General features: G+C 44.2%; 2 protein-coding genes across 2 annotated transcripts in view; both read right to left on the bottom strand.

Moving 5' to 3' along the window:
• The window catches only part of LOC128436258 (protein NLRC5-like), a 426,728-nt gene that overhangs the window by 368,212 nt on the left and 45,995 nt on the right, over positions 1-12,521 (bottom strand). The window contains 1 exon segment of the mRNA XM_053418014.1: positions 3,799-3,972. Coding sequence (XP_053273989.1) covers positions 3,799-3,972 — 174 coding nt within the window.
• LOC128436261 (NLR family CARD domain-containing protein 3-like) lies at positions 3,979-11,886 on the bottom strand. Its single transcript, XM_053418025.1, has 6 exons — positions 11,768-11,886; positions 10,721-10,849; positions 10,501-10,620; positions 9,845-10,047; positions 7,816-9,616; positions 3,979-6,908 (listed from the first exon to the last, which is right to left on the bottom strand). The coding sequence occupies exons 2-6, from the start codon at positions 10,840-10,842 to the stop codon at positions 6,635-6,637; spliced, it is 2,520 nt and encodes an 839-aa protein (XP_053274000.1). The 5' UTR covers positions 10,843-10,849; positions 11,768-11,886; the 3' UTR covers positions 3,979-6,634.

Raw genomic sequence — 12,521 nt, 5'->3', positions numbered from 1 at the left:
CAATGTTGAATAAAACAAAGACGAACATAAATGTATTCTCCTTTATATTTGAACACCTGTTATGTTTTTATATATTTGTATATATATGTAACTTTACTTTTCGATATGTTTCTGGTGAATCATTGTAATAAAGCAGAGACGACATTAAAAGAGTGAAATCTTTGGCAGCTGTGTCCGTGACGTAATGTTATAGCATGTAAACAGGAATATGAATATGATTATACATTTTATGGGACATGACACATGAAGGTGGGGAAGAACCTATGACCTCAGACACAGTCAAAGCTCAATGCTGGAGTGAGGAGATGAAGGAGGAGCCACTGTCTTCAGGACATCATCTCTCAGACACTTTCTGTCCCTTGTCTCTGCTGTGAACCTCCCACCATCAATTATTACCCAGCATGCAGCTGTTCCCAGAGGGTGCTACAGTCTCCCCCTGGTGGTTGTTCTGAGGTGGTGCTCGAGAACGTACAACAAGAATCTTCATCTACGTTTGTATAAAACGTCCTCAGGTCAGTTTTCTATTAAATATGGTAAAATGTTTATTAAACAGTTTTCTCAGAGACTTAAAGATGCTCTGCTCTTCATCGACTCTTCTTCATACTGTAAATGTTTCATTCACTTTTCTTCTGCTGGTTTCCATTATGTCAAACTGGTCATTTTGTTCTTTTACCTGCACCAAGGACGAGATGTTTCCACCAGTTTGTTTGAAGAGGAAAGAAAAGCTGAGTCATGATTCCAGTGAAGTCGGTGGAAGGATGTTTATTGAGCATTAAAGCAGAGACAAGTAGAAACAGAACTTTTCTCTCTGAGATGTTTTTCTTCTCGTTACATCTGGTTTGTCACAGAGGAAATGATCCATGTGTTTGACTCATAGACTGAATATAAAGGCTTTGACTGGGATGTGCTGCTGTTATACTGCAGCGCCACCTGTGGGTCAAAAGGAGAAAAGCCACCACCGCTCTGCACCTGATGCAGAAATGAAAACGTCCCATTTTTAAGTCCAGAGTTTTGATCTTTTGTGTCAAAGACAAAACTCTGATTTTAAACTCAAAGTGATTTCAATGTGTTGAACTTTGTGTTGAACTAAATCAATTTGTGACGTGAATCCAGGAACTTTAAGATCATAAACAAACATATACACAGAATGTGGTTCTACACACATGGAGACACACTGAGGGACAAAGGTGGACAATAATAAAGACAAACTTAAACACACTGTATTTGACTCTTTATAGAGGGTTTATATATTCTGCTTGTGTTGTGTCATTTCAATAAACACATTCTTCATGTGAATAAACACAATCGGGGCAGGAAGGTTGCTGGTTTGAATCCGGTTCAGATGGGGTCTTCCTGTGTGGAGTCTGCATGTTCTCCCCGTGTTTTCTCCAGGTGCTCCGGCTTCATCTCACACACACATGAAGATTAGGGGTTGTGTAGATTGGAGACTACACACAAGCTGCTGCTGCTTCAGCCTCTGGATCCTCAGGACACAGCTCAGCCTCCGTCCACACACACTGTCCTCTTCACACTCTGCTCCACTAAGGCCACCTCCACCTGTTGAGAGAAGAAGACATCAGTGTCACAGAGACTCACTTCATCAGCTGTGAGTCAGTGATGCAGCTCATCCAGTAGAAAGAGCAGCAGGGACTTCAGTCCTGTTCAGAGGTGGAGCAGCTTCCTCTCTGCTTCATGTTCACGTGTTGGAATGAACACGCTAAGAGCTCAGTGTGTGTCCTCTGCATGTCAAAGTGCAGAGTGGACACCTGAGAGGTGGATTTACTGCTGTTACAGGTGAAGCCATGTTTCACTGTGTGTTGATGAACATCTGCTTCTGACAAACTGGGACCAGAGGAGACAGATGGACCTCAGCAGAGGTTCTGCTCTGTATAAAGAGCTCCTGGTTACCATGTGATGAGGAGAGGCTTCAGTCCCACTGATCTCAGAGCTGTGACAAATATCCACCAGATCAGTTCTTCACTGATGAAGTGAGAGGACAAAGTGTCTCAGATCAGATGAAGACGACACCGTCTCTGTCCCTCGTGTGAGGCTGTCAGCTGTGGTCCAGCTTCACTTCCTGTTCACATGAAAACAACAACTGTCGTCTTCACGTCGACTCAGTCACATGATCCCAAGCAGCTTGTGGCTCGTCTGATTGGCCGACTGTTGTCTCTCTGTGTCTCTGTCCAATCATGACGTCTGTCCTCATTGTCCTCTCACAGCTTCACTGAGGAAACACTGAGGCCTGAACTATGAAGACACTTCAACATGTCCAGGAGATCTTTCTGAGATCAGCTCAACTGAACCTGACAGACACAGTCAGGCTAAGTGGTCACATGACGCTGGTTATCAACTCGTTAAGTTAACTCAGGTTTTCCTCATCGAGATCTGAGCGTACACATAAAAGGGGCGGGGTTTACGGTGGATGACCAATCACAGACATGGACAGTTTGACTGACAGCAGAGCCTCATATTTCACAACCAGGATCAAACTGTTCTATAATAAAAATCAGAGGAGAACAAACACATGATCCAGAATAAAAGAAACTCAGTCACAGCTGCTAAATGCAGGAAGAACATCTGGTAAAACATCTGGATCGTGTCAATGTGTAAGTTACAGCGCCCCCTGGTGGCATCTGGTAAAAATATATTGTGACCACGACATAATAACGTGTGAACGAGATAAATAACTCGAGGCCACGACATCTGAATCTGTTGTTTACTAACAAGACGAGTGGAAGAGAAGAAGACACACACTGACTCACTGACTCTGAGGACACACACTGTCTCACTGTCTCTGAGGACACACACATGGACCTGTCTCCAGGAAGCTGAGGTCATCTGGTGTTTTGGGGACAGGATGAGTCTGGAGACATTGAGATGTTCTGGATGAGTTAGAGATCAACTGAACCAACCAGACGTTGATTTAAACTTCCCTTATCCGTCCCTTTAAGGAGAGTGTGCACCACACAACAGTGTAGAGTCACTGTGGTCAGTGGGCGGAGCTTCTATACTGGTTGATCTCCAACTTAACCTGGAGCAGGTTGGCTGTTCATCAGAAGTTACCATGGTGATTGACCTGGTTAAGAAGTGGACGAGCTTCGTAGAACTGAAAAAACTAAACCTGAAGTTAACCTGATAACCACAAATCCTGCTTGGTAGCACAGACCCTGGATCTGTGATACTGACTATGTTTAGTAACATACTGATGAAAACAGCGTGGACTGACTCCAACCATCTACTGACCTCAGAGTCTCCAGTCGACAGGTTGGACTCTGCTGTAGATCAAGAAGCTCCTTCACTCCTGAATCCTGCAGGTCGTTGCATCTCAGATCCAGTTCTCTCAGATGAGAGGGGTTTGACCTCAGAGCTGAAGCCAGAGAAGAACAGCTGATCTCTGACAGACTGCAGCTCCACAACCTGGATAAAGAATAAAACTTAACTGTAAATTAAACTGAGTTCATGTGTGAAAATAACAGACACATATTCATGTCAGCACAGACTCATAACATGGAAGATAAATATGAAATCAGACATGTTGGACTAAAAACGAGTCCTGATTCAGTACAAATAGATTATTTGGACCCGGTCTCTGTCCTGCAGATCAGTTTAGGAAATCCAGAACTAAACTCAGTGTTTTAACAAGTAGCTGAATATTTAAAATGTCACAGATTAATTCATGAATGGATTCAAGTTATGTATGAAGAGGAATTATGTTAAATATAATTAAATGAGATACATTTTGTATAAATGCTGTTTATAGATATGAGATCTACAAAAGTCAGTCAGTGAACTGACCTCAGAGTCTCCAGTCGACAGGTTGGACTCTGTAGAAAACCACACAGCTCCTTCACTCCTGAGTCCTGCAGGTTGTTTCCTCTCAGATCCAGTTCTCTCAGATGAGAGGGGTTTGACCTCAGAGCTGAAGCCAGAGAAGAACAGCTGATCTCTGACAGACTGCAGTACTCCAACCTGGATAAAGAAATATGAATATTAGAATGTGTCCTCCTGTTGTTGTGGATCGTCATCATGTCAACACAGACTCTCAACATGCTGCTGACCTCAGTCCAGTCTGTGACCTGAAGATAAATATCAGATCAGACATGTTGGACCATTGTTTCATTCATCAGCTTCTTCTCTGTGTGTTGGTCCCTGAGCAGGTTTGTGTAATTAAACACTGTTTAAAGTAGAGATGGCTCCTGACAGTCACTTCCTGTTTGTTTCTATACTTATCAACTGTCCAACGTGTTTCAATAAGAATGTGTCTTATTTTGAAAACCTGAGGAGGACGAGTGCTCGGCCTCAGTCCACATGTTATTTACTGACACTTTCTTAGTGATCAGGAGCAGGTGAGTGCAGGTGAATGGAGTTGATGAGGTGGACGTGACTGACAGGCTGGGTGATTGACAGATGACTGAGGGGACAGTGAGCAGAGCAGAACTGAGACAATTTAAATAAATAATGACCCAATAAGAAAGAAAGTCTGATAAAGGGGAGGACAGCGCCGAGGAAGGCTGCTGTGTCTCACGCTCTCCCACAGCTCTGCTCTTTTTCTCTTTTTCTCTATCTTGTAGTTATTTGTTCTACTTTCTTTTTTATCATGCACTCCGGTAAAGCGAGCCCTATCATCATATATGATAGAGAACAACTTCTGTCCATCGGGTTGGAGCGGCAACCTGGAGCACGGAGGCGACGACGAAGGAAACGAGGGTCGTGAGCCGGTGTTCCAGTTTAACTGGCGCGCATGGCAACTGGCGACATTCCAGATGTTGACGCTCTTTTCAGAGCCGGTGGCAGATTCGTCATTTTCACAAAGCGCCTGTGTGTGAAGTGCGGTGATCTACTGAAGGTCTTGCTGAAATTAAAATCCTACATGAACCCTTCACGAGTTCATGTGTCTGTGTCAGCATCACGTTGAGACCGCAATATACATTTAAATGATAAAAAAAAAACCTTGAACGGGATTCGAAACAATGAGCTGAAGCACTATGAGCTTCTAGCCTGATGACGATCTCACTACGCCACCGAGTCACTGAAATCTGCATCACGAGTCAGATAAATGTCTCGTTCTTTGATTTGTCAGATGTATATCACCAGATGTGCTTTGAGGTAACTTCCAGTTCATCTGGTGAAAGTCCGAGTACAGAATAACTGTAAACTTAATACCAGGCTTCACAATCTGATGCTCCTCTTCATAGGAGACACAGGGAGCATTGAAGAACACACACGCGTCACCAGCTCCACGCAAAGTGCTTCTGTTTGTCGCTGGTGATCATTACAACGCACACACACCAAACAACAGGTACATGTAAACATCCCTCACGTCAACAAGGAGGAAGCTCGAGCGGTGTTTTCATGAGTCCAGTTGGTGAACGTGCTTCTAATGGACGTGTGGAGCTTCACGTGTCCTCCTGTCGCTGCTGGTTGAAGTCAGCGGACGGGATTTTAAAAGATGTTCTCGTTGTTGTCGATGATCAGGTTCATTCATCGGAGAATGAAAACAACCGCTCATCACAGAACGGGTGTGTTTGTTTGTCACAGTTTCTTTAATGCAAGTGTTGTTTATCTGTGTGAAATCAACAGATGATCTTGTGTGTCGAGTGTGTTGTCAACATGACACATGTGTGTCGAGGCAAACCTGGAAAACTAACTTAACGTCTCCATTGTCGAACAACGTGTTGTGTATTTCTTCTCTTCAGTCAGGTGGCTGCGTGCTTTGTTGGAGCTGTGTCAGTCGAAGGAGTAAACAAAGTTCACTGTGTAACTATGAAAACTCTGGCAAATTATGATAGTGATAAATAATAATAATAAAACTATTTATATTTTGTTGTATCTCAACGTCAGCAAAACGAAGGAGCTGATCGTGGACTACAGGAAGAGACGAGGAGAAGAACACGCCCCCCCCCTCTCCATCAACAGGACCACGGTGGAGCGAGTCAGCAGCTTCAGGTTCCTCTGGGTCCACATCACTGACCTGGACCCATCACACAGACTCCATCAGGAAGACGTTCAGGCAGCGGCTCTTCTTCCTCCACAGGCTGCGGAAGCTCCACATGGACTCCAGGATTCTCTGTAACTTCTACAGGTGCACCACAGAGAGCATCCTGACTGGCTGCTGCACCGCCCTGAACCGTGAGGCTCTACAGAGGGTGGTGCAGTCTGCCCAGCACTTCACCAGGACGGAGCTACCATCCATAGAGGACCTCTACACCCAGCGGTGCAGGAAGAAGAGCAGCCGGATCATTAAAGACCCCTTTCATCCCAGCCATAAACATTTTTGCCTGCTGCCCTCTGACCGACGGTACCGCAGCATCCGGGCCGGCAGCACCAGGCTCAGAGACAGTTTCATCCCCCAGGACATAAGACTTTTAAACTCCTCTGAACTGCAATAACTCCACCAAACCTGCACCGTGACATATTTGCATACTTGCACCATTGCATAAATTGCACTATTGTTGTTTTATTATCTCTTCAGCTGTTTTTATATATATTTAGATATGTATACTTTATTTTCTATTTTAAATTTTGATATTCTATTTTATTCTATTTTATACTATTTCAATTTTATTTTTATTTTATTATTTTTTAGTAATTACTTGAGCATTGCCAGAAGAGAGCCTGTGACTCTAGCATTTCACTGCCAGCGACTGCTTAATGTTATTGTTGTGCATTTGATAATAAAAATCTTGAATCTTGAATCTTGAATCTTGAAAAGTGAAGAAGGATTTAAGGACCTCAGAGTCTCCAGTCGACAGTTTGGACTCTCCAGTCCAGAACACAGCAGCTTCACTCCTGAATCCTTCAGGGGGTTGTCACTCAGATCCAGTTCTCTCAGATGTGAGGGGTCTGACTTCAGAGCTGAGGCCACGACTTCACAGTGAGTCTCTGAGAGTCCATAACGACTGAGTCTGTAATTAAAGAAAATATCAAATCTGTGAGAATTAAATCAGAAAACACAACATTCATACAAAACGTGATCATGTGACCCTCACCCTGGTAAATCCCCTCTTTGTTAAAAACTCCTCAAGAGAATCCTTTCAGATTTGGTTCAAGCGTTCATTCAGACTAACAGAGGAACTCATTAGACTCAGGTGGTCAGAGGTCAAAGGTCAAGGTCACAGAACATGTTCATGGCCTCTTGAACATGATATCTCAAGTCTGTCTTCAGGGGATTTCTTCACATTTTGTCTCAAAGAGAAACTGATTAGATTTCAGTGTTCAAAGGTCAAAGGTCAAAGGTTACAGTGACCTCATGTTATTGTGAAGTCAACATGTCAGGAACCTGGAGGGACGGACACTGCACTGGTTGGTGGTGGAGGACAAACGCAGAGTGGGAACTCTGGTTTGACAAGAAAGAAGAAGAAACTATATTTCCTGCTTCTTCAGTTTAAAGGAACCGTCAGTGATTCTCATCCAAACACTGATTCAGTGATCGTCTCCTCACTCTGTGCTGTTTGCTCATATATATATATAAATATATTATTTATATAAATATATATATACACAGTATATACAATAATCTCCAATGGACCCCACATGGTCGTTTGTCTGAACCCTCAAACTCCAGCACAGTGATCACATTGGATTTCACTCTCCACATCTGATCTAATTGTTCTCAAATGTACATGAGAACGATGAGAATGTATATGTACATAAAAATAATAACTTCAACACACACACACACACACACACACACACACACACACACACACACACACACACACACACACACACACACACACACACACACACACACACACACACACACACACACACACACTGATTGAACATGTTATTGATCATGTCTGGACTCACCGAGCCTTCTTGCAGTTCCTCACAGCTGGGATCAGTCTCAGTCGACCCTGGTTTGATGTGTTGAACTTCTTCAGGTCCAACTCATCCAGAACCTCCTCTGACATCTGCAGCATGTAGGCCAGAGCTGAGCAGTGGATCCCAGAGAGTTTCTCCTTTGATCTGTTCTCTGACTTCAGGAACTGTTTCATCTGCTGATGAACTGAGTGGTCGTTCATCTCAGTCAGACAGTGGAAGATGTTGATGCTTCTGTCAGGAGAAATGTTACCACTCTTCATCTTCTTCAGGTTGTTGATGACTCTCTGGATGATCTCTGGATTGTTCCCTGTCTGACCCAGCAGGCCTCCTAAGACTCTCTGGTTGGACTCCAGACTGAGGCCGTGAAGGAAGCGAACAAACAGGTCCAGATGACCATTTGTACTGGTGAGGGATTTCTTCATGGTTCTCTGCAGGAGGTCATCCAGGGAGAAGGTACTGTCTGTTTTCTTACGCATTCTCAAGAACTTGTTGAGTTCTTTAATGTTCCTCGTGGTGTAACAGTGGAACATGTAGACTGCAGCCAGAAACTCCTGAACGCTCAGATGAACAAAGCAGTAGACTGATTTCTGGAAGATCACACACTCTCTTCTGAAGATCTCAGTACAAACTCCTGAGTACACCGAGGCCTCTGTGACATTAAGACCACACCGCTCCAGGTCTTCTTGGTAGAACATGATGTTTCCTTCCTCCAGATGTTTAAGTGCCAGCCTCCCCAGCTTCAGGAGAACGTCCTTGTCAGCCTCCGTCAGCTGCTGTGGACTCGTCTCATGTTCCTCACCGTACTTGTTGTTCTTCCTCTTTGTCTGAACCAGCAGGAAGTGTGAGTACAGGTCAGTCAGGGTCTTGGGCAGCTCTCCTCTCTGGTCTGTGGTCAACATGTGCTCCAGAACTGTAGCACTGATCCAGCAGAAGACTGGGATTTGACACATGATGTGGAGGCTCCTGGACGTCTTGATGTGTGAGATGATTCTGCTGCACAGCTCTTCATCACTGAATCTCCTCCTGAAGTACTCCTCCTTCTGGGCCTCAGTGAAGCCTCGTACTTCTGTGACCCTGTCAACACATGCAGGAGGGATCTGATTGGCCGCCGCAGGTCTGGAGGTTATCCAGACGAGAGCCGAGGGAAGCAGATTCCCCCGGATGAGGTTTGTCAGCAGCACGTTGACTGATGACCTCTGTGTGACCTCAGACACAAGCTCCCTGTGGTTGAAGTCCAGAGAAGGTCTGCTTTCATCCAGGCCGTCAAAGATGAACAAAGGTTTACAGACAGCGAGCGTCTCTGCAGTGAGCTTCTGTAACTCTGGATGGAAAACATGGAGCAGCGTGAGAAGACTGTGCTGCTGGTCCTTCACCAGGTTCAGCTCCCTGAACGAAAGCACAGCCAGCAGACCCACATCCTGGTTCTCTAAACCCTCTGCCCAGTCCAGAGTGAACTTCTGCACCGAGAAGGTTTTTCCAACGCCAGCGACGCCGTTGGTCAGGACGACTCTGATGCTGCTCTGCTGGTCAGTGGAGGCTTTAAAGATGTCGTGGACCTTGATGGGAGTGTCCTGGAGGATCTTCATCTTGGAAGCCGTCTCAAGCTGCCTCACCTCATGTTGAGTATTAACCTCTTCACTCTGTCCCTCTGTGATGAAGAGCTCAGTGTAGATCCTGTTGAGGAGGGTTCTACTTCCTGTTTCATCACTTCCTTCAGTCACATGTTCACATCTCCTCCTCACACTGAGCTTATGTTCATCTGAAACCTCCTGCAGACCACGATCTGCTGAAAGACAAGAAACAATGTGAGAGACAGAGAATCTGAGAATCTGCTGATTGTTTTCATCAGATACAGAAAAACTACAGAAAATAAAAGCTTTTTAACTTTGTGCTTTTCTAACGATGTTAAATGTTGATGCTGTATGAAGGAACAAAATAAAACCACATGTGCTGTTGTCAGAAGTGAAGACATCAGCAGACACATGTACAGTGCTGCTCTGACCGGCTGTCTGACCTCCAGCTCCTGTTCTGGATCTTTTTCCCCACTGGGGACAGGAGGAGTCTCCTGAAGAACCAGACTGGTCCCAGTATGAGGTGATGCACTGTCTGCAGAACCAGTGTCCACAGCTGGTGGAGACTGGATCCTTCAGGACGTCCTGACACGAAGCACAGCAGGACGACTGCTCCTCCTCAGAAACATGACTCCTCTTCCTCTCCCTGTGAAGACATGTCCTGATAACTCACATGTCACAGTCACAGGTTGTCATCACTTCTGTCAAGGAGGTTTTGTTTTCACCCAGTATGTTTGTGTGTTGGTTGGTTCGTTAGTGGGATTATAAAAAACAACAGATTACCAGTAAACTTGGTGGAAGGTTGTGGTCTGTGAACCAGATGGGGGGGGGGGGGGGGTTCCTCTGTCACAGACATGTTCAGAGGACTGATGTTTACCAGTGTGTGGAATTTGGTGCAGATCCAAATCAGAATGAGTCTCTAGTGGATTTCAAAGTGGTTTCATAAGGAGCGTGTTGGTTCTTGGTGGAGGTCTGAGCTCTTTGAGTGATTCTGAGAGATTAGTCACCAACTTCAATGAAGCTGTGTCCTAATGCAGGGGCCACACTAGAGGAAACTAGATCCTCTTCAGAGCAGGTCCCAGTAGAAACAGTCTCTTACTCTGTGTGTGAGGGTCCAGGTTCATTACTGAAGAGTGGAGGATGATCTTTGGACCAGTCACTCTTCAGAGACACACAGCTGGACCCTGGAGACTCTGCTCTCAGTCTGTGGTCCTGACCTCTGCAAACACAAACATGTTTTTATTCAGAACACATCATTCACTGGTTCATTCTGTGAGGATTCAGTTTGGAGTTTCACATGTTTGTAGCAGGTCTCTTACTTTGTGTGTGAGGGTCCAGGTTCATTACTGAAGAATGGAGGAACTCCCATGGACCAGTCACTCTTCAGAGACAGACAACTGGAGACTGCTCTGTCCTCCTCTTCCTCCTCATAACCACTCATCTTCACTCTGAGAGGAAAAACACTGTGAGCTCAAACACACACAATGAAGCCAGGTAGTGAACTCAGTGTTTCTTCAAATAGAACAAACGCTCCTACACTGTGTCCCTGTTGTCACGTAACTTGAGACAGTTGTAGGTTTAATGTGTTGGACTCAACCAATCACAGCGTCGAGTCAAACTCTTGATTCACTGACAGAAGTTCATCCTGAATCTTCTTCTCTCTAAAGTCCACGAGTAGAAAACTGACCCAGAGTCAGTGACAGTAAAATAATATGAATGAATAATATAAATGTTACTGAACACAAGTGTGTGTTAAAATTAAAACTACTATTTGTAACTTTACTCATGACATATGTTTTACAGACAATAATAATAACAAAAATAAAAAGGAATATGTATATATATATATATATATATATATATATATATATGAGAGCTTTACTGGGATCCACAGTGAAGACTCTCCACTGGTTGGTGACCACTGCTGTAACGTGTGATTGTGAAAACACGTTGTGTTATTAAACACTTGATGAACAGATGTCACTTTTAATCAGAGAGTCACTTCACACTGACGTACTGTAGCGAATTGCATCACTTCCTGTTTCCCTGCCTCGGGTGGTGGTCGCTCTCTCTGAACCAGTTTCTCACTAACACACATATTTATCTGCTCAATGGTCAAGAGTCTGTAGTTAAACATCCACACACACCAACCACTACTACTCTACACTCTTAATAACAACCAGTCCAAAGTCCAGTTCATACCCATGAAGAGGAACTGGTTCACAGTTCATGTTTTATTGAATTGTTTTATATCTGTCTCTGGGATCCAGTGAAGTGAGCTCAAACACAATTACACAAGAACTGACCCAGAGTCTGTGACAGTAAAATAATATGAATGAATAATATAAATGTAGCTGATCACTCACCAGCCTCAGACTTCACGTCTCCTCCGTCTGCTCCTTGAAGTTAGAACCAGTCTGAACACTTTCACTTTCACTGGAGGCTCCTCCCCCTCTCTGCAGTTACAGGAAATCACATGACTCTGTGTGTGTGTGTGTGTGTGTGTGTGTGTGTGTTCTACAATTAAATATATATAGATAACATTCATTATGATTATTGTTATTAACTGTAACATCATGTGAACTCGATGAAGACGTGTTTCCTTGAGATCGGTCTGATTCGTCAATAGTTTGTTAAAATGTGGAAAACTCCCAAACGGCCCAACTCCATCAAATGAAGCCTGAGCTCAAACCCATGTTTCCTCCTGTGAGGTGAAGGTTGTTATATTTGGTGTTGGAGCTGAATGTGTGACTCCATCTGCAGAACTCTGCCACGTCAGGTCACATTCATACAGTCCAGTCACAGTGTGGTTTATAGATCTAGAGAAATACAGCTGCATTGTGATGCATCATTTGACCGTTGTGTATTTCAATAACTGATGAGATTTGCATCCCCTTCTTTTCTCTGACTAGACGAGTGTTCGATGTATGAAATGATCCAAGTAGAAACAGTACCAGTGTTTGACCACAAGGTGTCAGCAAAGAACCAGAGCACCTGGCTGCAGACAACATGGTTTCACCATCAAGTCTAAACTGGATGAACTGGAATTCCACCATAGAAACTACTTTCTATGAAAACAAGAAATAAAACTGATGTGAGTGTAAATTCTATTTCACAGAA

Source organism: Pleuronectes platessa, assembly GCF_947347685.1.
Source record: "Pleuronectes platessa chromosome 2 unlocalized genomic scaffold, fPlePla1.1 SUPER_2_unloc_1, whole genome shotgun sequence".
Classification (NCBI taxonomy): domain Eukaryota; kingdom Metazoa; phylum Chordata; class Actinopteri; order Pleuronectiformes; family Pleuronectidae; genus Pleuronectes; species Pleuronectes platessa.
The sequence above is the reverse complement of the archived record's forward strand: the minus strand, read 5'-3'. Positions and strand labels throughout refer to the sequence as shown.

Bases quoted from the DNA above. Each gene is read 5' to 3' on its own strand.
- LOC128436261 (XM_053418025.1), bottom strand. From the start codon at position 10,842: ATGAGTGGTTATGAGGAGGAAGAGGAGGACAGAGCAGTCTCCAGTTGT. The intron at 10,048-10,500 runs GTAAGAGACTGT...ATGTCTTCACAG, and splicing joins CCTGGACCCTCACACACAGA to GGAGAGGAAGAGGAGTCATG. The intron at 9,617-9,844 runs GTCAGACAGCCG...CTTGTCTTTCAG, and splicing joins ATCCAGAACAGGAGCTGGAG to CAGATCGTGGTCTGCAGGAG.